The sequence below is a fragment of the Neofelis nebulosa genome, chromosome 5, assembly GCF_028018385.1.
Source record: "Neofelis nebulosa isolate mNeoNeb1 chromosome 5, mNeoNeb1.pri, whole genome shotgun sequence".
NCBI lineage: Eukaryota > Metazoa > Chordata > Mammalia > Carnivora > Felidae > Neofelis > Neofelis nebulosa.
In genome coordinates this window covers 63,132,250-63,157,279 of record NC_080786.1, presented here as the reverse complement: position 1 = coordinate 63,157,279, position 25,030 = coordinate 63,132,250, and the positions used below count along the sequence as shown (strand labels likewise).

The 25,030-nt window shown below is 37.2% G+C and overlaps 1 protein-coding gene across 1 annotated transcript; it reads right to left on the bottom strand.

Annotated features, from left to right (window-relative positions):
- Positions 1–24,718, bottom strand: SEC62 (SEC62 homolog, preprotein translocation factor). The gene is made up of 8 exons (XM_058730463.1): positions 24,602–24,718; positions 16,740–16,848; positions 15,700–15,805; positions 9,673–9,877; positions 9,330–9,422; positions 6,553–6,613; positions 5,506–5,625; positions 1–1,420 (listed from the first exon to the last, which is right to left on the bottom strand). Exons 1-8 carry the CDS (start codon positions 24,635–24,637, stop codon positions 951–953), a joined length of 1,200 nt encoding a protein of 399 aa, XP_058586446.1. The 5' UTR covers positions 24,638–24,718; the 3' UTR covers positions 1–950.
- Positions 24,719–25,030: the final 312 nt, after the last annotated feature.

Below are 25,030 nucleotides of genomic sequence, written 5' to 3'. Positions count from 1 at the left end.
TACTTTAAGTCTGCTCTTATTTATTAAGGATCTTTTTAACTCATATTCAAATACATGGAATGTTGGCACAAAACTGAAGCTGCTGTAGAAAGAGCACAGATGTTCTGTGGGTTACTGAAACTTCCACTTCTCTAAAAACATACCCTTACATGGTCTTAATTTTACAAATTTAAGTGTTGAGAAAAATGTCTAAATAATAAGTAACAATTAAAATAAAATGTTTATTTGTAAATTATGTACAGAATACATTTTACTTTACGACAAGGAAATGGGAAGAGCCATCACCTTCCAACCAGTGCTGTTTGCTTCCTCTGTTGGAGATGACTATCTTTCTCTGAGTCAGATGTACAAATCAGTTTGGATTTCCTAAGTTGGAAAAGGAGAATTTGTAGCTAAACTAAAAGTGTTACTGCACCATTACTAGTTGGCTTGTTTCCACAAAATGCTTTTGAACCCTGCTAACTCAGAATCCCAGAAATTCCCTGGTATACTTTTATAATCAACCAAAACTTAACTATCAAGAACAAGGAGTTTAAGCATTTCATTTTAAAGAAACTGTGAAATGGCTACATAACTACGCATAATCTGAAATGTTGGTGTTTCTCTTTTATCCCTTTTGGTTATTTTGATTAATCTAACAGTAAAAAGCCATACAACTATCAAAAATGCCATTAATCTAAATATCATTGTGGAAAATGCATCTTTGATAACTATCAAAACAAGTAAGACCTACTTATTGTAAAATTATCAAACAGATACAACTTATAAATGGCTTTAGACTGTACCAATAATAGTATTCTATGAAATGAAGGACTGAATATAATTGCTTGGATGTCAAATACATTTCAGCAAATGGATTTAAAGAATACTACAAATGTCATGTGTACATTAGGACGATCAGCCAACATAGAAAATCCAACCTCTTGCACTTTAGTCCCAAATTAGTCAGATTATGATTTTTCATGGGAAGATTTAGTTGTTTCTCCATCATTGTCTTCTTCTTCCTCTTCTTCACAATCCCCATCTGTTTGCTGCTCCAGTTCCTCTTTTGTGATCATTTCAAAATCATTCCCATTTCCACTACTGTGCTGGGATCGGTCATCTTCCCTCCTGTCACTGTCTGTGTCCGAATGCCGTTCTCCACCCGAGCCTTCTGTTCCAGGATTCCCTGGTCCTACTTTTCCCTCTTCATCTTCCTTTTTCTCACTGTCTGACTTTTCCTCACTGTCGGACTTCTGCTGCTTTTTGGCTTCAGATTTCTCATCTTTCTTTAAGTCTGCTTTTGGTCCTTTATATTCATGTGTGTACAGAGGCCTGAAGGAGTCAATGAAGCCCACGTCAGCAGTCAGATTTGGCAAGAACCAAAAGTGGTGCCTTCCTCCAGTTATGAGCCAGATGATGAGAAATAGAATGCAACGAGCTATAGGAGAAAAATGGCTCTAATTGAATAATTCAAGCATTGACTCGGATAGCAAGGAATATTAATAAAACACTGAAGAAGCATTCAGAGTTTATTATTTGCACATTACATGTACCTTATATACAAACAATGAAATCCTGACTAATCTAGCAGCAACCACAGTATTCCAAGCACAGAACATTCTGCTCCGATGCTGAGGGCACACCTGACTACATCGTATATCAATAAGCACAGCCATCAGTTAGATCTTTCAGTATGCATGAGACTCTGATGTAAGAAAAAGGGAACAGAGTAGTAAGGGATGAAGGATATCTTAAGAAGCCTTTAAAAGGGAAAAAGGCTGCACCCTGACTTTCCTAGTAGGCATTTTTGCCTTTGTGAGGCAATTACTCTGTAGAAAAATATTAAAAATTATACTCTTTATGACCATAGTAGTATACATATAAAATAATCCTGCATAGGTTGTTATATACATGTGCATATATTACTACTGCTGATTTTAAAAGAAACAAAAATACATTTCCAAAGGGCCCTAAATATATCATGGATCCAAGACATGTGCATACTCTGCCTAAATGGTGAGTCTTCTAAGTAAAATTACACACTTCTGAACAATAAAAGAACATTTTTCTAGCTACAATTTTGTTAATTAACTATGTCACTTCTGCTTATTTAAGGATGATTCCTCTCCTAATATTAGGAAACAAAGCAAAGATTGCTTAAACAAATGGCACTTGAGGTTACTCTCAAAACTCAAACTCAAAACTGTGGTTAGATAATGGAAGAATTTGAGAATTTTAAAGTTTAGGGCAATAAGTTATCACAAACACAAACCCTAGTATTTCATATAGTTTTCTCTTCATCTACCAGTTATACAGAGCTATGTGATTTTCCTGTTTTGTTTTGTTACATATCAGGTCTGCAAAAAGCTCAGCCATTTGTGCCTCCTCCATTATTCTGCTTTGAGTAAATAAAAGGAAATAGTTATAGCTGCCTTGACTTTTATGAAGCAGTAATTTCTATTTTCACAAAGAACATAAATATTCTGAAAGACTGTACACATTAATGTCTTTTGTGGTACAAACAGAAATGGCAAATATGTTTGCAATTATGATTTATTAATAAATTCCACTGATAAAAAGAAATGTCTTTTAAGGAGGCTGCACATTTTTTCTCCAAATAAAATTATGATACTATTATAGACTTTGTAGGGCTGTAAGACCAGTGGTCCATAATATGAAATTTTGGCTCAAATCCAACGAAAAGCAGTATGGAAATGGCACAAATGAAACTTAAATTCTCCACATATATAAACTGGGCATAGCAGAATCCTAACAGGTTTTACAGTTCTTCCTCTATGGGGCATTAGATTACCAGGGGCAAAAGTGAAAGAATCATGGGAAAACCATTGTGATATGTACTGTCACACCATCCTTATACTAAACGGGACCCATTTAGAAAACCGCCAAAGATCTTATACATATTCAGAGTAGCACCAAATAGAATTTTGACTAATATATAATACTTCATAGGATAATATAAAATAAATATCCAGTTTATAACTCAGCTACAGATCAAAACTATTTGAAAGTATATTTGGAACTCTAGTGCCTAAGAGAGGTAACAAAATGTTGGGTTTGTTTTCTGCTTTAATTTACAAGATTATTTAATCTATAATGCATACTTAAATCCATAGGATATTTAAAATGAAAGATGATAGAAAACACTACTGAAAAAATGATATTTTAAAGAGCAAAAAGAAAGAGCTTCTAAATTTTCAGGGATTTGAGAGCCAGAAAGTACTAATTTAAGTTTATAGCTTCTCATTCTTTTTTTTTCTAATTTTTTAAAAACATTTATTATTGAGAGACAGAGCATGAGCAGGGGAGGGGCAGGGGTGGGGGGGGAGACACAGAATCTGAAGCAGGCTCCAGGCTCCGAGCTGTTAGCAAAGAGCCTGACGCGGGGCCCAAACCCACAAACCGCAAAGTCATGACCTGAGCTGAAGTCTGACGCTTAACCAACTGAGCCACCCAGGTGCCCTAATATAGCTTCTCATTCTTGATGCAGGTAGTATAGTACCACTAGTTAGCTGCTTCACAATCTTAGATATAATTTCTTGGCCCACAAATGCACTGTGTTACATGCAGAACCATCAGGGTATTTTCTGAAGGTGACTAAGCTCGAAGAGGGAAAATATGAAAGGTGGGTGAAGAAAGCTTCACAGTCAGAGATCACAGAGAAAAAAGAGAAGCCCATAAACATGATAAACTGAATGAAAATACTACATAAGCTACAGGGTGCAGTTAGTGGCACTAACTCAGGACACCCTGATATCCAGGGTGAAGGGTCATGCAGAGGCAAATTGCTAGGACTATAGGAGTAATGCTTTATTTATTTATTTATTTTTTAACATTTATTTATTTTTGAGACAGAGAGAGACAGAGCATGAACGGGGAAGGGGCAGAGAGAGAGGGAGACAGAATCGGAAGCAGGCTCCAGGCTCTGAGCCATCAGCCCAGAGCCCAACGCGGAGCTCAAACTCACGGACCGCGAGATCGTGACCCGGGCTGAAGTCGGACGCTTAACCGACTGAGCCACCCAGGCGCCCCAGGAGTAATGGTTTATAACACAGCAATCTATTATGTATCACAGAACCTCAGAATAACATTTGCTCAGTTCAGATAATCTTGGTCAAAGTATGTCCTCTAACAATAGATATTAGATCAATAATGTGATTTTTTAAATTTTGTATAGGAAGTACTCTCTTATGCCTTGGTGGAAAGGTGGATTTGTCAGTTAGGGAAAATAATCAGAACTTAGTACCATATACCAATATAAAATCTAGGTGGATCAAGGAATAATATACTGTATGTAAGTTTAAATATCAATACACAGCTTTAGATAAGCTGAGAAAAATTTCCACTTCTTTCTCAAAATAAAAAAGTTAAATTAAATCTGCCTACCCTTTATGGAAATATCTTCAAAGACTAGGATTTTAAGTAAAATAATGGGTTTTTTTCCCATGGTAAGTAATATACTCATTGTAAAAAATACAGACAAGTATAAAGAACAACATTAAAATTATTCACAACTACCATCGCTCTTCATATTTAAGTGCATTTCCTTTCAGTCAGATCTTCCCTGGCACTGAGTGATTCCATTTCTTTTCTTTTTTTTTTAAGTTTATCTATTTATTTTCAGAGAGGAGAGGAAGAATCCCAAGCAGGATCCGTGCTGTCAGTATGGAGCCTGACGCAGGGCTTGATCTCCAGAACTGTGAGATCATGACCTGAGCCAAAATCAAGAGTTGGACACTTAACTGACCCATCCAGGAGCCCTGAGTATCTCCATTCCAAAAAAACAAAACAAACAAACAAACAAAACTTCCTAATTAAACAGGCAAAAAACTATTCCGTTATCTTAATTTTACTGTTTGACTACTAGTGATAAGAATTTTTCAGCTATTTGTTAATCATTTGTTTTTAATTTCCTCATTTGAAGTAGATTATTTTTATATTGTTTTGTCTTTAGCTATAAAGACCCCATTCATCCAGGCGTGTAAAAAAAAACACTACTTATGTCTCCTTGTTTGATTTTTAAAAACCATTTATAACACGTTAATGCATCTAGAATTTATTTTGGTACACGGGTGCAAAATTTTTCCCCAAAATGGCATTTACTGAATTGAATATATATTTATTAAGCTTATACAATTTAAGTATTTAATACAAGTTTCATTTGCCTTAAGTCAAAATACAAAAATGTCTTACTAAAAGGATTATGTCTCATAAATCATCAACCATCGTAAAAATATTAGTCTCTGTGATAGCTAAACTTTAAGCCATATATACATGCAGATGAAGACACATTAAATACTTTCTTCACAACAGACCAAATCTAATCAGGTACATATTCTACCTCAAGCCTGAGTCAGTTCTGGGATATGACCCAAAAAGTAGGTCCATATACTCCTTGATTTGCCTACATTCGTGTTGCAATTAAGCTTTACTTGAAGCTCCAGATTATAGCCCAAATTGCTTGGTATGTTCCTTACTGAGGTCAAATTTACTAATGCTACTTACCAACAGCAAGAAGAAGAATGCTGGCTACAAAGCAGCCTGCCCCCACACTGAGGTAATAAACACCTACTCTCATTTCTGCTGGCCAAAGCGGGAAGAGGGTGGCTGCTATCACTGCAATTACTAGAACAAGAAATGACAAAGTTACATAGAGAACTTTTAGATTAAAACTTAAATGGCTTGGTTGCAGTAACAGTCATCATATTCCTAGGGGGAAAAACTGAAATATAAACATATTAAGACATATAAAATTGCCATTTTTATAGATAGAAAATGGTAAATTTTATCAGCCATTTCACATAGCTCAACCTAACATTTTAACTATTACTCTTGGAGGCTAGGATTTTTCTACTATAAATTACATACAGTTAGAAAAAAAGTGTTGTTTAAAAATGTGACATTGTCAGCTCCTTAAATGATCGACTGCTGCTGCTTTCATGCAATGTCTTATTGTCTGAATGTATCTGTCTACTAACTAGAGGAGCTGAAAGAAACAACCTCCGAACAACACTAAACCAAAAAATGATTCCACTCTGAAGATTCTGAGTCTGGGGTGAAGCTCGGGCACCTACAGACTGAAAAGCTCAGCAGGTATTCTGATGGTTTTTCGGTAGTTAGGGAAACTGGATACAAGCATCTCCAGTTTTTTTTCTAAGTGCAATGGGACCACATGGAATAATCAGAAGAAATCAGAAGTCTGGTTCTAGGTCTTTAGAAAGCAAGAAAGATCAGGATTCAAATTCTACCTCTATCATTTATAAGCTAAGTAACTCTAGGCAAGTTATTTAACCCCTTCAGGGCTAAGTTACCTTATTGCTGATTATTGATCACTGTATTTCTTTACCCGTGGACCACCTTTACCATTTTTCTACCAGGTTGTTAATCTCATTTTTGCTTTAATGTCTTGTAAATATTTTTCTCAGCTTGTCATTAATCTTCTGACCTTATTTCAAGTACACCTCTTTTAAAATAACTATTTTATGTTAAATATTTTTCTCTATGGCTTTTGCATTTTTATTTTCCTTTCTAAATTTTAGAGATTGTACTTACCAAGAATTAATCCCATGACAAATGTTTTAAAGTGAACCGGGTCATATATCCACACAAATACCTAGAAGAATCAAGAAACCCCAGTGCTTAAGGTTACATTAGAAAGTTAAGCTTAATTCTGTATCATCTATAACAGTCACTTCCAACTTCTTCACATATAAGAACTAAGTTTCTAAGAAAACAAATTCCAAAGACCCTTCTTTCAGGAATAGTGTTTCTTTGGGTATTTATTCAGTTAGAAAAAAATTTTTTTAAACTATAAATTCCTTAAGGCACTTAAGTAAATTTCCATGTACTTGCATGCATTTAACAATTTGTTCATGTGTGCAAACCATTGCTTATTTTGACCCAAAGAGCAGCAACTGTGTAACTTTTTGTTCCTAACATAATGGTGCACACTGGTATAAGGAGAAGCAGTCTGGGCTAAGAGCACAGTTAAGATAGATTCAGCCAGGCCCTATTACAGATCCAGCAGCAATCAACTCTACCTTATTCCCTCTCACTTGATGAAACACAAAAGAATCATTAATGAAGATCCATGCTTAGTGAACATAAAGATTCCATGACTAACTGCAATAATTTCATTGCCTCCTCCCTTGTGGAGAGTCTGTAGCCCATAAGCTGAGAACCACTGCTTTAAAGCTTGATTTGCTTTACACAAGAGAAGTTTACTTCATTCAGAACAATCAGAACTCTGCTCCAATCACCATCTAAAATTCCTACTTTTATCTCTTAGTTTCTTTCTTTCTTTTTTTTTTTTTTATCTCTTAGTTTCTATAAATATCACTACTCTTCCATTTCCTGATTCTATTTTGACCAGAACTCTATTGTCTTTGATTTCATTCTAACACTGGGGGTTCCATTTCTCTTTTTTAAAAAATTAAATTTTTTTTTTTAATTTTAGAGAGAGAGAGAGAGCATACACGTGAGCAGGGCAGAGGGGCAGAGGAAGAAAGAGAATCACAAGCAGGCTCCACATAAAGCGAGGAGCTCATTGTCATGACTGCAAGATCACATGACCCAAGCCACACAGAATCTGAAGCAGGCTCCAGGCTCTGAGCTGTCAGCACAGAGCCCAAGGTAGGGCTTGAACTTATGAACCACTAGATCATGACCTGAGCCGAAGTCGAATGCTTAGTCAACTGAGCCATCCAGGCGCCCACAATTCTTCTTTTTTAACTGCACATTTCCCCTAGAAATCAGACCCATAGACATCACACCTGCCAGTATGCATTCTAAAAATCCAGTTTTTAAAGACATTTCCCACTTTTAAAATTTGAAAGCATGTTGCCTTCTATAGAACAAAATATAGTATTTTCAGGAATGCAAGCACTCCTGCTTTTGCTCAGGCTGTGTCCTTCACCTAATAGATCTGTACACTCCTTCAGTGTACCTGGTAATCTGCCAATCATCCTTCAAAACTTAGTTCAAGTGTTCAAGGTCTCCAGACCCTCCTTATCCTGTCTTAAATTTACTATTCTTAACTGATGTTCTCTTATCCTAACAGTCACCAACCTATGATACAGTGATACGTTTAAAAGCTTGTATCTTTGCTAGACTACAAGCACTTCCAAGAAGAGAATTTATCTTATTTATCATGCTTTTCCAAGCACCTATAATGTCCTTGCATATAGCTAATGTTTGATGTTTAACTGAAGGTGTTTGAACTTTCACATTAGGGGAGAACTGTGGTCTTCTCTTCTAGCAGTTCTTAACCAAAGATTCACATCAGAATTGTCCTGGGACACGTTAGACAAATTACACACACGTGCCACCCTTATATTCCATACTACAGATTCTCATGCAAGTATGTCTAGAATGAGCCAAGAGCACATATTTTCTGAAAAGCTTTCCCAGAATTTCAAACTCATAGCTCTAGGAACCACTACTTTATATATACTACTTTTGTATTAGATACAACAAAAACAAATATGCCTTGAAATTCACAAGAATTCAATGGCCAGTGTATAACTAATGTTTTTGTATTGGTTAAATGACTAAGTTAAGTAGTCTTCATGGAAGGCTACCATCACACAAATCTTCCATTACAAAAGAAATAAATACAATTTCCTTGAGTAAAGCATTAAGTAACATTGAAAATCCTAGGCCTCTAAAGTAGTGTATAGTCAGTGTATAGTCTGAATATAAAAGACAGAAAACTATTGGTGCCCTCCATTAACCATTCTACTCTTTTTTCTTTGATAGTAAGGAAATCCTGCATTTTAGCTAGGCAAATGACCACCAGTACAAAAAGCACATTTCTAACACTTTACTGCAGGTAGGCATGACCATGTGACCAGGTTCTGGCCATGGCAATCCAGGCAGAAATGCAACTGCTAGCCTCCTTGAAGATGTCCTTAAAGAGGAGGCATGTTCCTCATTCTCCTTTCTTCCTTTGGATGCAGATATAAGGCTAGCTGTCATTTTGGACCATAAGGTAACCTTTACTAATTGCCCCACACAGCTGCACCATAGAGCTGCCATTAGCTGTACTACTAAATTTCAGATTTAACTGATGAGAAGTAAGCATCTATTCTGTTTTCAGCCACTGTTATTTCAGGTTTCCTATTACTCACAGACAGCTGAACCTAATTCTGGCTAATATTCTATACATTTTTTGTAACTCTAATTCAGAGAAATTATTGGTTTTTTTAAAAAGTAGTGCCTATGTGGTTAGATTTACCAAAATTACTTCTTTTCTTAGTAAAGTCATCACAGATAACTCTAAAAACTCCTATGGAAAACTGGATTTCTATTTATAAGGTAGATATGCTCACCTCATTTCCATCCAGAAAAACTTGATCATCATGTGGCTCAAGTTTGAATTTTTTCTTAGTTTCCTTCTTTTTAGGAGTTCCTGGAGTTTCTTCCTATTAAAACACAAGTTAAGCAGAACGAAAAAAAAACACAAAAAGGAAAAACAATAAGACATTCATTCATAGTCAAAAAAAGTTTCACTATTTGAGACACAGAAATAAAAATTCTCAACCATGGTATTCGTAAGAACCCTAATATATATATCTTAAGTGGTTGCTGCACAGCATTTCAAAAATGCTCATATGCCAGTGATCATGTGCAAATAATAATTTTTTATTTTTACTTAAATTTAGCTAAAATCACCTTTTTGGATTCTTCCTTTTCACCATCTTTTTTTTTTTCTTTTTCCTTTTTTGTCTTTTCATCCTTTAGATTTTCTTTCCTGCTCTTTTTATCTTCTTCTTTTCCACTTTCGGCTTTTCCTTTCTCTTTTTCTTTTTTTATGTCTTTATCATACTTCATTTTCATTACTTTTAGTGCCCGGTGAAAAAACTGCTTCTTTAAAAGCCTATGGGAAAAATGGCATGATATTACACTCCTTATCAATTATATAGATATAGACTGAAAAGAAAAAACAGTAACCCCTCTGCCCCCACCCCCCCAAAATGAGGGTAACTCATGAAAGAAATTACAACTAGTAAATCCATGGAAAAATAGTCAACCCACCTCTAATCAAAACATGTACTGCCAATTTGATTACATAAGTTTTTCATCTAATTTTTATTTTTCAACCATATAATTTAGATATAACAGATTACAAGTTTGGAATTATCCTTATGAAACTTTTCTCTGAATTAAGAGTAAATCAAGATGCTTCTTTATTTAATGTTAAATTTCAAATTCAAGAGCAGATAGAAGGGGAAAATAAATAAAACAGTTTAAGAAATGTTAGCAGATTAAAAATGTGCCCATGATTTGAATGATCTAAATCGTGTTTTCAGCAGTCTTCCTTGATGTTATTTTTTTCTCTCACGATTCAGCCTGCCACTATTATGAAATATCTTCAATTAAGTAATGAATAACTAAATATGCTAAGGTGATATTCCTGGACTCTGAAAACAACCACAGCAGTAACAAACTGAAAATTGTACAATATACTGGCAAAACACCAAGTATTCCTTGTTTCACTAATTTCTCTCAGTGCATTGTTCTTTATTCAGTAATTATTTTTTTTTAAACATTCCTACCCGAGGGCTTTTGCTCTGTATGCCCTTCTTTGCCTGGAATGCTCTTCCCTCAAACAAGAATGTCCTTTTGGTTCACTCCCTCACTTCCTTCAAATGTTACCTTCTCAAGTAGCCCTATCCTGTTTAAAATTATAAACCCATCCCCATCCTCTCTCCTGTTTCCTGTTATCCTAGCCATTGCATTCATCTTCTAACTTAATATATAATTTATGTCTGTTTGCTCCCTTTACTAGCATAAACTACTTAAGATATCTTTGCTTTATTCATTTCTTCATCTGATGAGCTTAGAAGACCCTAAATTAAGTCGATCTAAGTGGTAGTTCTTTTCTAGCCTCACAATCCTACTCAAGAAACTGAGTTGCCCTTACTTTTGTTACCTAAAAGCCATCCTTTCAAATCTTATGTTCCAGTTTCAGAGTTCCTGATTTGCTTCTTCATTGCTTCCTTGATAATGTACAACTACCAAACACAACATACAAACTAAGTCTCAAATCCACCATCTGTGCCTGCTGACTGCCCACCTTTCTACCTCCACTACCTCCACTAATGCCTGCTCCAGCACATCATACCACTTCTTAACTAAGTGCTTTCTTCCTGTCCAGTGACCACTTATTTCTGGTCATTATGTTGTGCCCTCTGAGGCCTCTGTTTTGAACTGCCTGGCTGGGCTTTATTCTGCTGCCCAACTGGGGTCCACTCCATGAACATTTCCACAAAACTAATTTCTAGGTCTTCTCATTTGGCCTTCTACTTGTTCACATCTACACAGCATAAAACTCTGCAACTGTCTGAAATGTCCCACAGACTGTACCATTAGTATCTGCCACCCATGTGCAGTTGATCCTTGAACAACACAGGTTTGAACTACGCAGGTCCATTTATACACGGATTATTTTTTAATAAATACAGTATGCCCTATAAGTGTATTTTCTCTTCCCTATGATTTCCTTAATAACATTTTCTTTTCTTTAGTTTACTTTATAATACAGCATATAACACATATACCACATACGTGTTAATCAACTGTTTATGTTCTCGGTAAGACTACCAGTCAACGAAAGCTGTTAGTAGTTAAGTTTGGAGGGGAGTTAAAAACATGGATTTTTGACTGTGTGGGGTTGACACCCCTTAACCCTCAGGTTGTTCAAGGGTCAAATGCAGACTATTAAACAATAAAACTGGTGTCGAACAAGTCATATTCAGGTACATGAGCTCAAATACCACCTCTACCACTTAACTATGTGGGTTTGGGTACATTATTTAATTTTAGTAAAATTTCTATCTCACAATCACATGTAGATTGTTTATAGCATGGTGCCTGGAATATATGTACTCAAAGTAAGCAAACTTTGCTATAGCAAAACCTTGAATTTCATTTAATAGTTACAGAATATACATACACATACTTTGGTTTCATATTATTACATTATAGCATCAATCTATTCACTAGTAAGTAAAATTACTGACATATTCCTTGACAGGTCTTTAGAGAATGCCTACTTCAACTCACTCTATGACTGGAAAAGTGAGATGACATTTACTATTGTAACAAAACCAGTGCCTTCATTTATTTAACATATCATATAGTACAAATCACTCACACAAAGCTCTCTTACATTTCCACAGAACTACTTCCTTCTTCCAGTATGTTCTGCTCCCTTTGCCAGGATTGACTGTCCTTTCTCCCATTGTTTGCTGGGTAATCACCTATTTATGTTTCAAATTTTGATTAAACCTTTTCTCTGTGAAGCCATTCTTGACGTTTTCTCATCCCTGTCCTCCTTATAGAACACAATGCATTGTAATTAGTCATGAGTCTTCTCTAAAAGGCTAGAATATGTACTTTGGAGGTGGGGACCAAGTCACAGTCATCTTTGTATTCCTGGGGCCTGGAATACAACAGATATTTTATAACTGCTGAATACACAAATGGATTGTTAAAAGCAGCTTATGCAAAGTCATTAAATTGTATTTTTTCCTCACCTCTTACTTTTTTTTTCAGGTTTAACAAACATTTATTGAAGCCAGACATGTTTAAGACTTTCACCCATGTAGCAATGGTAACGTTTTATTAAATGCCCACGCTGTGCTAACTGCTATGGAGTTACACTAAAGCAGAAAATAGTCCTATAACTGCCTTCAGATATGGCTGGCAGGAAATTTTAAAAACTGACTCATATGCAACAATTCTCAAATAGCTAAGGGGTATAGTGTATGAACTAACTTTATAAATGCTATAGAACCTTAGATACAAAGATTAATGTGGGCTGGAGGACCTGTGGAATAGCACATGGCAGAGACAGAACTGGAGGGATATTTATATTGAGAGGCAGGCAGGATTGACAAAAAACCATTTGGGGAAAATGGCAGGTTATGATCAATGAAAGACCAGAAAAGAATGAGTGTGGTATATGAATGAGAGTGAAAAAGACATTACTGGAGTAGTGGGTTGGAGATGCAAAGTCACATGTAGAGTTAGATTCATACTCAAAGCAGGCCATTATGAGGCACAGAGCACATTAGAAAAGGTTGCTCTTTGTATCATTCTACATCTTCCTGTTTTGTTTTTCTTCAGACTCCCTCAAGTCTACTGATCAACTTCATAAAATGAGACTAGACAAATATCTCTGTGGTTTTATTTGTAGTCAGGATGGAACCCACGAGGGCTGGCCATGGCTTATTAGAAGTGGCTCTGAAACATTTAGGTAGTTATGCTTCTCTATTTCCATGTAGAAAGGACACAAACAACCTGGCATGAATGGGAATAACATCTACAACGAAAAGTGAGTATATCTCTAGGTCTTTAAGGCTCTTCATATAACAAGGGATCAAGGCTCCTAAAAGGACAAGAGATGTGGATTAATACTTGCTGCTCTCTCTGGGCTCACAGATTTAATATTCAAATAGTATTGACAGATGAATCCTTCATCTTAATTTGCTTCATTAAATGCATCATCATTTTGTTGGAGGAGGTAGTATATCATGGTGGTTAGGAGCATGGACTATGGAGCTAGAGTGTTGGATTTAGAATTCTGGCTCTACTACTTTTGAGTAAATTACCTAGCTTCTCTGTTTTTTCATGTATAGTATCTTAATTTTCACACCATATGTAAAATAAAAATCTATTTTTGAGGCAGGCAGAGAAATTTGCACTTTGGAGCTCTACAGAAATGGCTGTAAAGAAAAATACCAGGTACATCACTGTTAGCTCATTCCTGCCCCAACAGTGAAATTTTCATTGTTTTTGAAAGGTCCAACAGTGACTCTACTTTTTGACAACTAAGAATTTTTTTTTTTTAATTTTTTTTTTTCAACGTTTTTTATTTATTTTTGGGACAGAGAGAGACAGAGCATGAACGGGGGAGGGGCAGAGAGAGAGGGAGACACAGAATCGGAAACAGGCTCCAGGCTCCGAGCCATCAGCCCAGAGCCCGACGCGGGGCTCGAACTCACGGACCGCGAGATCGTGACCTGGCTGAAGTCGGACGCTTAACCGACTGCGCCACCCAGGCGCCCCTTGACAACTAAGAATTTTAAGAAATATTTGATAGTTCTTTAACATCACAGTTTTATTTTTTGTTATTTCGTTTTGCTTTAGAGAGAGAGAGAGAGAGTCAGTGAGCTGGGGAAAGGAGCAGAGGTAGAGAGGTTGATACTCAGTGTGGAGCCCAATGTGGGGCTCAATCCCATGACCCTGGGATCATGACCTGAGCTGAAATCAAGAATCGGATACTCAACTGACTGAGCCATGCAGGCGCCCCTAACTTCAGTTTTAAAACCAGGTTGGGAAACAGTGGTTTTTAGAGGGTTGTCATGTGACTGATACTTTAAATGCCATTAATCAACATATTAGCAAATACTATGTGTATCTCCCTACCAAACATAAAATAATCTAAAATGTAAGATTACTACCAATTATAAACTTCAGTGATAAAGACAAAATTTGGTTTATTTATTTATTATTATTTTTTTTTTTAACGTTTATTTATTTTTGAGACAGAGAGAGACAAAGCATGAACGGGGGAGGGTCAGAAGAGGGAGACACAGAATCTGAAACAGGCTCCAGGCTCTGAGCTGTCAGCACAGAGCCCGATGCGGGGCTCGAACTCACGGACCGCGAGATCATGACCTGAGCCGAAGTCGGCCGCTTAACCGACTGAGCCACCCAGGCGCCCCAAAATTTGGTTTATTAACATCTTAATAAATATGCCTAATTATTTTAGTAAGTAAGCCAAGAGAAAAAACTGAAAGAAAAATCAATATATTTATTTTCAGAGGAAAGTGGTTTTTGTATACCACTGACCATCAGAAGTTTTTCTCAAAGGAGAAGTACCTATTATGAAAAACATGGATATGTTACTGAACTATCTATGCTTCACCATGGAATCAAGAAAAGGCAGATGCTGGGGCGCCTGGGTGGCGCAGTCGGTTAAGCGTCCGACTTCAGCCAGGTCACGATCTCGCAGTCCGTGAGTTCGAGCCCCGCGTCAGGCTCTGGGCTGATGGCTCGGAGCCTGGAGCCTGTTTCCGATTCTGTGTCTCCCTCTCTCTCTGCCCCTCCCCCGTTCATGCTCTGTCTCTCTCTGTCCCAAAAATAAATAAAAAACGTTGAAAAAAAAATTTAAAAAAAAAAAAAAAAAAAAAGAAAAGGCAGATGCTGTGGTTGCCTTGATTTTACAAGGAATACATTAGCAATCACCAACAAAATAAGGAAGGGTACCTGACTGACTAACCCCAAACAGGCACAAAAACAAACAACCCAGATATAACAGGTCTATTAGGAATCCCTGCCAAAGTTTTGGGAAAGACTCCCTAGCCATTTGCGTAGAAAAGAAAGACTTTTTTTGGTTACTTTTAACACTGGTATAGGATTTGTATTGCTGACCTTTCAGCTCGGTCAGCCTGGCAAATGTATAATTGTAATATAATACAAATTAAAATTATGAAAATATCATAGTCTAATACCAAATAAATGCATTTCCAAAGGTACTGAAAAAAATCCAGGTTGCATGAAAAAGCTCTGTTTGAGCTATGTTCTAGTATCACTACATTTAATGATAAAAATGGGGAAGGAGCTTTAGGACTATGGCAAGTATTTTGAAATCACTACTTATGTTATCCATCACTAAGAAATAAACACTACCTGTTGCAGTAGTCAACCACAGACTCCCTTGTTGTAAATAAAGCTTCCTCTCCTTTCTTGGCCTTTGCCCACTTTGAATCCAAAAGGCAATCCACTGCTTTTGAAGCTAAAGAAAAAATTTATCATTTTAAATTATGTATACATGGGAATTTATGTCTAAGTAATAATTTATAAGATATTCTGGCATCAGAAAATAAAACCAAATTCAAAGGAAATTAATTCGGACATGATCATGATACATAAACAATTCCTCAAAACTTAAATTTGTGAAACACAGCAATAAGGGTCTTTTTAAAGTAATGTTGGGAAATAACTGACATTCAAAAATATGAACTAAGACCAGATATATTATGTGGAAATGTTCTAGACAAAAACATTTAAAATCAATATAAGTATCATTCTTATCACATAATCACAATTAAATGTAGAATAAACTAACCAAAAATCTTCCCGACAGTAATAGAAATTCTGTTATCAAGTTTACCATGACCCACTGAGAAATAAGCTCTGTGAACAATCTACTGCTATCACAAGAAGAAACTAAATATAGTAGGTCTGATGAGACTAGCATTTATTTTACTTTCATATTATTTTTTTTTCAACCACTATTTATAAGCTACAGGGCCATATTATAGATGACATTAGCTTATAATGAGGTCCTTTGGATTATGTGAAGAACCAAAGCTCCTACATTGATTCCATCAAACTTGTTTCCCATTGAATTCTATTCCAGAGTTTTACAAAAAGATTGTCTTCAAGTACTTTTACTATCTGAACAAAATGTAGTATTATCACTGAAAATAAATCCCATTAAAAAAAATTGCAACTAGTGTTATTACAAAGCACTTTCTTTTGTCTTTTTACTATTGACATTTGTAATCAAAAAAGGCAAGAACAGGATAATCAACTGCCATATGTCCATCACCCAGCTGCATCTCTGTATAATACTTGGAAAGCACTTTTAAAATGTCCACATATCTCAAATTTAGGTATCTTCATAAAATATGTACACTAGTAGAATTTTACTGATATAATCCTACCAATAAAATAATCAACTCGGTGCCCCATCATATTGGTGGACTTTGTTGGACAGTTGAATCGAAGATACTTGGCTACAGCCTTCTCTTCTTTAGATGGTTCACCAACTTCCTGCAAAATAAGAATATTTAGTGTAATCATTTACTTCACAAATTCATGTGCTGAATTTACATATGTGTTCTACAAATCTTTTAAAGTGGAGTATAAGCCTTTCTTTCAAGTCTTCTCTGGAGGAGACCTGATAATATACACAAAAGACAGAATAGAGATTTAAAAAATTACATGTTTTTCAAATACTTGTTGATAGGGCCAAAACCTGCCTCTTTACCTCAGCTAAGGCATTTCTGTTGAGTTGTTTTTCCAGTATGGTAACTACTTTGTACTAGCTCACCTCACTCTTGCCCGGTCTTTTTTTATAAGCCACAAAGCGGTAATTTAAAAGATTAAGAGGTTGCCAGTAGTGAGTGCCCAAATGTCAAAGTAAGTAGAAACAGGTGCCATACGTAAATGTTAAATTTAACAAAGCTATGTACCCTGAACAATGGACAACAAACTACAGGAGGAATTCCCAAATTAACCAGAGAGATCTGTCCCAGTGTGGGAGCCATAAGAATACTATTTCAGATACTAAAGAGGTGTATTCTCTTCCCTTTCAATTACTCCTGTGTACGTCTTCTCCCCACCTATATACTGAAGAAAATGAAGGCAATCTACATTTGTATACATCTGATACACTTTTGGAAGTTGTTGTAGTGCTATAAGCTACAAAAACAAAAGTACTGTCTTTAATTACATATGTAAGCATGATACAGAGGGCACTCAAGCAATATTCTCAGCAATGTATAATCTAAATGTGAGTAATTTCGGGAAGGTCTGTTTCTTAAATGAAGTGCCAAATATTCGTAAAGAACTATCTGCCAAGAATCTAGATGCTGAAAACAATTAATGCTAAAGACAGTTATGTTTTAGATAAGACATTCTAATAACACAAAATAGAAAAAATAATCCAAGTTATCAGTCTTTATGTCAGTTTTCCCACAAATTTCAGTTAAGTCTGAATTCACTTATGTTTGATGAAAATGAGGAACAATGAACAAACCAAAGTACCAGCTTCAATTTTATCCTGAAAAGGGAATAACTTGTTGGATGAAGTGAAAGCCTGTACTTTGGTTGTTAAATCACCTGGCAGCTACTTCTCATATTTCTTACTCTGCATTTTCCAAATCCTCTTCTCCCAGTTGCCCAATTAACAGTGTATGATTCTTATACTTTACTAGTACCCCATCTGTGGGTTATGTGTGGCAATAAAAATTCAAAGTTCAAACTATTCAATCCAAATGAAGACTACAGTAAAAACAAAATATTTGCGTGAATAAAAAACCTTTAGTTTTATATAGAAAAATATGTATCATACAAAAGTAGAATCTTGAAAACATTGCATTTCAAAATTAACACTATTAACAAAAATTAATTCACAAAAGTTAACACTCCCAGTTCACTAAAACCACAAGGTTCATAATGATTTGAACCACAAAGTATACTTTTTGACACACTAAAAGGTGAAAAAAATCTACATTTCAATTTGTGTGTGTGTGTGTTTAATATTTATTTTGAGATCGTGCACAAGCAGGGAAAGGTCAGAGAGAGAGGGAGAGAGATAATTCCAAGCAGGTTTGGTGCTATCAATGCAAAGCCCTACACTGGGCTCCATCTCATGAACTGTGAGATCATGACTTGAGCTAAAATCAAGAATTGGACGCTTAACCAACTAAGCCACCCAGGCACCCCTATATTTCAATTTTTGAAATCACCCTAACATATATTAACATGTTAGTATCATATGTTAAATGATAGTATTAAATTCTGGTTGAATAATACAATGCATTTCTAAGAGGCTCATCTATTAGTAAATAATATCCTATATATTTGTGTATTCCAAAAAGTAATATTACAAATAGTTGAAAATAATGAGCTACTACTAATTGGCTCATGGAAACCAATTCTATTTTATTATCACACCCACCTATGCTCAATTTTTTTCTCATTTGATACATCTGTTGTCAATGTAAAGTTTTATGTAATCAACTGATAAGTTATTACTGTATATGCTTGATTAAAAATAACCATGGGAAATAAGTCTAGATAAACATAAATTGTTCAAATACATACTTACCGAGTGTATACCTAGAATACCTTTAGGTGCTTCAGTTAATACCAAAATTTGTAAAGCATGATACCTATCTTTTGTTATAATTATACAAAATAGCAATTGTTATTTTCCAAAATCGTATGACACATATTTCTCAAGCACAACTTTAGGCGTGACAAGTCTATACTCATACTAGCACCCAATCAAACCATTTACTAAACACAGGTATAAATGTACTCATCTACTGATTGTTGACAGAGGCATCACGTGTAAAATCTGATATGATGAAACACAAGAAATGGAAAAGTCTATTTATTCTATTATTATATTATACAGTAGGGAATCTGTTACTACATGAATCCATAACACTTTTAAACCTCACTTTAACAACTAACTTCAAAGTTCACCAAACTCTTCTAACAACATCAAGACAGACTCAAGTAATCTACTTTTATTTCTTTTCCCTCCTTGGTAAATTAAGGATACTACTAAGCAACAATGAACAGAAAAGACCCAGAAAATATGGACTTGGATAATCTTTCCCAAGTAGATACAGTTACTTATCCAGTTACTTTTTTATTAAAAAGTATCAATAACTTCCCTTGAAGTAATTCCCTAGAAATGTAGTGAATTCTATCAAGATATTGGTGTAACACAACTGATAACCTTCCTTGCTCTTTCTTCAAATCTTAATAGGTTTCCAATTTGTTTTGTGAAATATTATGAAATGTTCATTATACCACATATAAGTTATCATATTGTAGAATGCCTTTAAGAGAAAAGTATAGAATTTGTTCCATCTGCTGGGGCTTTGAAGCCAGATAGAAAGATTCTGGCTTTGAAGCCTGAAGAAGCCAGAAAGAAGACTACCAAGAGAACATGACCATGGGAAGCTGGTTAGGGAGATCCTGCCATGGAGTCTCCACTCTCACTGCTGCCCTGCTAAAGCCTAAAGAGTATAAAACAGTCTTACTCTCTTCCTGTTTACGCATTAGACTATAATACTTCCCCTCTTTGTTCTCTTTTGATGTGAACAAATCTTCAGAATATTTTCATAACTTTTCTAGAAACCTTCTAACAAAAAGGTGAAGGCCTTTTGGGAATAGCATCAACCACTAATAAAGAGAAGCCAGGGGTGCCTGGGTGGCTCAGTCAGTTAAGTGTCCGATTCTTGGTTTCGGCTCAGGTCATGATCTCACGGTTTGTGGGATTGAGCTCCCCACTGACAGCATGGAGCCTGCTTGGGAGTCTCTCTCTCTCCCTCTCTCTCTCAAAATAAATAAAAAAACATTTAAAAAGTCTTGAGAGAGAGAGAGAGAGAGAGAGAGAGAGAGAGAGAGAGAGAGAGAAGCCAGCTCATCAACCCTTAAATGAAGAGAACTTTATAGCTCAATGAATGAGCTCAAATGTCTTAGAAAGCAAAGAGCCAATGTTTTTGAGGCTAGACTGCCATCTTTGCACCCAAATACCAAGATGCTGGCTGCTGCAACTCACAACCCAAAATTATATAAGCTGGTTAGAACACTCTTTTTAAATTACTTAAATGCTATTTTTACTTTAGAATAGATCAACATGCAAATACTGTAATGAAATAGGGGTTATCATTTTTAGCTGTATTTTATTTTAGCCAGTAGTTAAAAGAATTTTTTTGAGAAAAAACATTAGATCAAGAGTCAGTAAGCCAGTCTTTGGGGTGCCTGGGTGGCTCAGTCAGTTAAGCATCTAACTCTTGATTTCAGCTCAGGTCATGATCTCATAGTTTTGTGGGTTTGAGCCCTGTGTTGGGCTCTGCACTAACAGAGTGGAGCCTGCTTAGGATTCTCTCTCTCCCGCCCCCTCTCTCTTTGCCCCTCCCCTGCTTGTGCTGTCCGTCTCTCAAAAATAAATAAACTTAAAAAACAAAAAAAAAAGCCAGTCTTCTATCTTACAGAATTTTTTTAATTGCTACATTCAGTAGAAATAAGTTTGGTTGATCTGTGAAGTGAAGTAAGGAAAAAAGAAAAAGGTTAGTTAACAAATTATAAATTCGTATCTTCATGCAAGCAGTGTAAAATATTTGTGAAATGCAAATAGATTAACAGAGTAAAACCTGAAAGCTGGAGGAGGACTTAGGTAAATTATTTGCTTAAAGTCACACAGCATGTTACTAATAAAGCTTCACAAGAGTCTCTGTATCTTGACTATGACAGTGCCCTTCTGTGTTTGACTCCTATTGCAAGCCCTCCAGGTAAGCCTCTGGGTGAGTTTTCGGACTTAGGACTGGCTTCATGGGTTCTGTCTTATTTTCTTCAGAAGGTCTCAGAGAGTCAGATTATATAGTCACAAACTTTCTCTTTCCTTCCCTTTTCTGAAATTAAGCATACAGGCTCATGACATGTCAGGGTTTTACTGCTAGGAAGACAGATGGGTACAATAAAATTAACTGAGATGCAGATTACCAAAGTTCTAAGAATTAGTAAGCCATTTAAATGTCCCCAAACTCAACCGAATACACATAAACAGAATACTAAATGGGAGGTTTCTCTCTTTAGCAGGGACAAGTCATGTTAAATCTTTATGTTATATTATTTAATATAAGGACTTCAGGGTTAAAGTATTTCCGAAATTTTTTTTTTAACCACTGGGGAGGTATAAAGAACACTCAACTGGGAACTAGAAGACTTGGTCTAAATCTGGTTTTACTACCTTGATGACTGACTCTGGGTCAAGTCACATAACCTCACTGAACCTTAGTTTATCCATAAAATGATGGTGATATATTAGATCAGTAAGTTTTATACTAGTAATACTTTTAGATGTAGGTCCCAAAAATAGTTTAAGGACAATGAGTATGGGATAATGGTAGGGGGTACCAGGTTATAGGGCTTTACCATCTTGCTTTTCCCATAAGAATGGCATTTGTGCAAAAGGATTCCAAACAAATTCTACTATCTGAAAATCCTTCTCAACTCTAAACTTTCATGATACCAGGATTCCAAACCAGTAAGCACTTTGCTAACCAATATGCACATACTGTATATTTTTTAAAACTTGCATAATTCATTTCTTAAATCTTAAAATTATTTATTTTCAAATGGTTCATTAATTTGGATTGAGATCACTCTCATTTGAGAATCTCAATCATTAAAATCTCCTAACATTAATAAACATGTAGCTCACTTCCAGTTTTCAGTGATCAGTAAAGTGAATCCAAGAAGAAAGTGTGACAAAACAGTCCCCTTCTTTCCAACTTTGATGGGATATCAGAATCTGAAATTATGTAACACTAGAAAAAGCAAATGAATTAGCTACTTTTCGAAACTCTGATATTATACCAATCATTTCTTCCAATATAAAATTACAAGTCAAGGTCACTTGAATTTATTAAACATAAGAATCTTTTCTAAATATGAAACATCAAGTAACAAACAGGAAACTCAGTTGATATTACAGACTTTTTTGCCCAAAAGTCTTATAAAAGAATCTTTTCTGTAACTTAAACTCTGAACTTTGACATTACACTTGATCTTTTTGTCCAAAGTGAGGCCAATATTACAGTTTCTGATTTGGGGGGTGGGGGGGGGGGACCCAAGGACATTGTAAGATATTGTACACTTGTATTAGTTTGTTAACACTGCACAGCAGTACTCCAAATAGCACTCCCAAGATCTCTACAACATTCTAGTACAGCTATGTGTAAACCTCCAGGATGGGAATAATAAACGTTAGTATGTTTTTATTTAGGAATATGCCAAACTGATGTTTAACAATCGGATCCTCACATATATATCTAATCCCCAAATTCACAGCAGTGGATAAATAGCTATATTTACGGAATTCACAAGGTGATGGTTTATTCACTGAATGGATAGCTGTTAATCTGTCTTCAGTACGTCAGAGTGCTTCACAGAAACCAAAACAGCCAACCCAAACCTTTCATCCTTTTGGAGAAGGGGAAAGGAAGGAGTTACAGGCCAAACACTCCTAATAACGTCTATAATCTTTAATAACAAGTCACTGACTCACCTATTTTTGCAACAACCCTACAACCTCTCCTTTTTTTGAGGTACATATCCTTTCTTACAATTTGTAAGTCGAGGTGAAAAGTTAAGTAACTTGCCCAAAGTTACACAACCAGTAACCGGTGAAACGAGGGTGCAAACAGAACACTCTGGCTCAAGCTTTAGGTCCCTGACACAACCACCACTACACAGCTTCTCCATCTACCTTACTCTTTAAGACAGGATCGAGACGGGGAAAAAAAAGCCGCTGTTCAAAAGTGAGTAAGGTTCACCTTCACAACGTTAAAGCTGAAATTGGGCAAATACTGCGTGCTAAAGCGCATAAAATGCACTCTGTGTGTGAGTTTACGTACGTGAGTACGCATTTGACTGGCAACTTCAATACAAACTCTAATGCAAGGGTGATAACACCAAATCCTGCCACTGGGAATAGGGTCATTAGAAACTTCTTCCATAATCCCCTTAAACCCTGCTTTGATGACCTGTTGGAACCTGGGGGAACTTGTCTCTTTCTGATTCTCTTCTGCGCTCTGCTCGGAAGACTTTCTTACTTCTGCCCAATCCCACAATTCCAAATTTACTGACCGCTGGCATCTTTTTTCCCCCCCCTAGCGCTTCCTAGTCTTCAGGAGAATTTTAACGTGCATGGCTCAAATCACCTCTGGTGTAGTCCAATTAAGTCATAAAAAAATTTTTTTAATGGAGGAATAAAACATTACACAGAAAAAAGTCATTCTAGGCAATGAAATACCAAGAAACAGAAAGTCAACGATGAGTGTCACAATTTGTGATTGGCATCGTAACAACTCACAACATTTTATCCATTTGTGATGCCGTCGGAAGGTTTCTAGGCAGATAAGCTCAGGAGGCAACGACTAACAGAAATCGTCCTGAGTCTAAGACGTTCCATGTGTTTAATCCTCTTGGCAAAAAGCTAGAACAACAGGGGGAAAACGGCAGGGAAGATGGGCACAGATGACAGGCATGTGGAAGGAGGGAAGCATGTTATGTAGGTTATGGGGCCGGCACACTGGCATGTGAGAGGTTTCTGGGAGCGACCAGGTCGTCGCAGTACCAACGACGCTGTGTTTATTTACACCGTGTCGCCTGGAAGAAAGCCGGAAAGCTTCAACTGGCCTGTTCCTAACACTGAGAAAGGAGGATATACGCAACTGAACATCTGGATTGCCAGACCGTCGCCCGGGCCCCCGGGGCAGCTGACCAAACCTAGGTTACTCCCTCACCTACGTTCCTCCCATTCGCGCACAAAGAACCGAATGCTTTAGGTCAGCCCTCCGCCTCCTCCTACCCTAATTACCATGGCCTTAATTTCGGGATAACTAAGGCGAGAGGATGAGGCAGAAAAAAAGGAGGGGAGGAGCCCGGGGAGGTCGGTGTCCGAGCTCGCGAGGAGGCCTGGGCCGGAGCAGTCACAGGAATCCTAGGCTGGCGGACGCGCCTCCGCCGCCGATTCCGAGCGCGGCGCCTCTTACCTTCCGCCGCTGCCCCACCACCTCCGCCTCGGTCTTTGCCGTCGCCAACACCGCCCCCCCTCAGGCCCCTCACAACGACGCAGCCCGCGCCCGGAGGCCTCGCGGAGGAACCCCCCACCCCGTCTTGCCCTCGGTTTCGCTCGCCTTTCCGGGGGCTTCCCTCGCTTCTTCTACTCCCGAGCGCCCTGAAGCCCCCCTACCCCGGGGCTCGCCTTTACTACCTGGATCCGCTTCTTGTGTCGCCTGCGTTCCGCCATGTTGGCCGCTCCGCCCGGTTCCCTCTGACGTGGAGCGAGGAGGGGCGGGGGGGGGGTGGGGGGGGGGTGGAAACCTCGCGAGAGCGGGCCGTGAGCCCGTTATGTAATGTGGCGGCTGGCGGCTAGCGTCCGGCGCCGGTCGCCCTGGGAGGGAGAGGGCCCGGGAGAGGCTGGGACCCGGGCCGGCCGGGCTTTGTTGACGCCTTCTCGCTCCTCCTCACTCGCTCCTTTTGTTGCGGGAGCTGGAAATCGCTGGGACCAGAAGGAAATGGAGAAGTGGTTCAGAGAACAGAAGGGCTGGTAAGAGTCCTTGGTTCTCAATCCTGACTGAGCATCTGAATCACCTGGGAACTACTAAAATACAGATTCCCGGGCCCCACCCCACTCAGGGTC

Excerpts from the sequence above, each read along its gene's own strand:
- SEC62 (XM_058730463.1), bottom strand. The coding sequence starts at position 24,637 with ATGGCGGAACGCAGGCGACACAAGAAGCGGATCCAG. Across the intron at positions 16,849-24,601 it reads GACACAAGAAGCGGATCCAG|GAAGTTGGTGAACCATCTAA; the intron begins GTAGTAAAGGCG and ends CTTATTTTGCAG. Across the intron at positions 6,614-9,329 it reads TTTTTCTGGATGGAAATGAG|GTATTTGTGTGGATATATGA; the intron begins GTGAGCATATCT and ends TGATTCTTCTAG.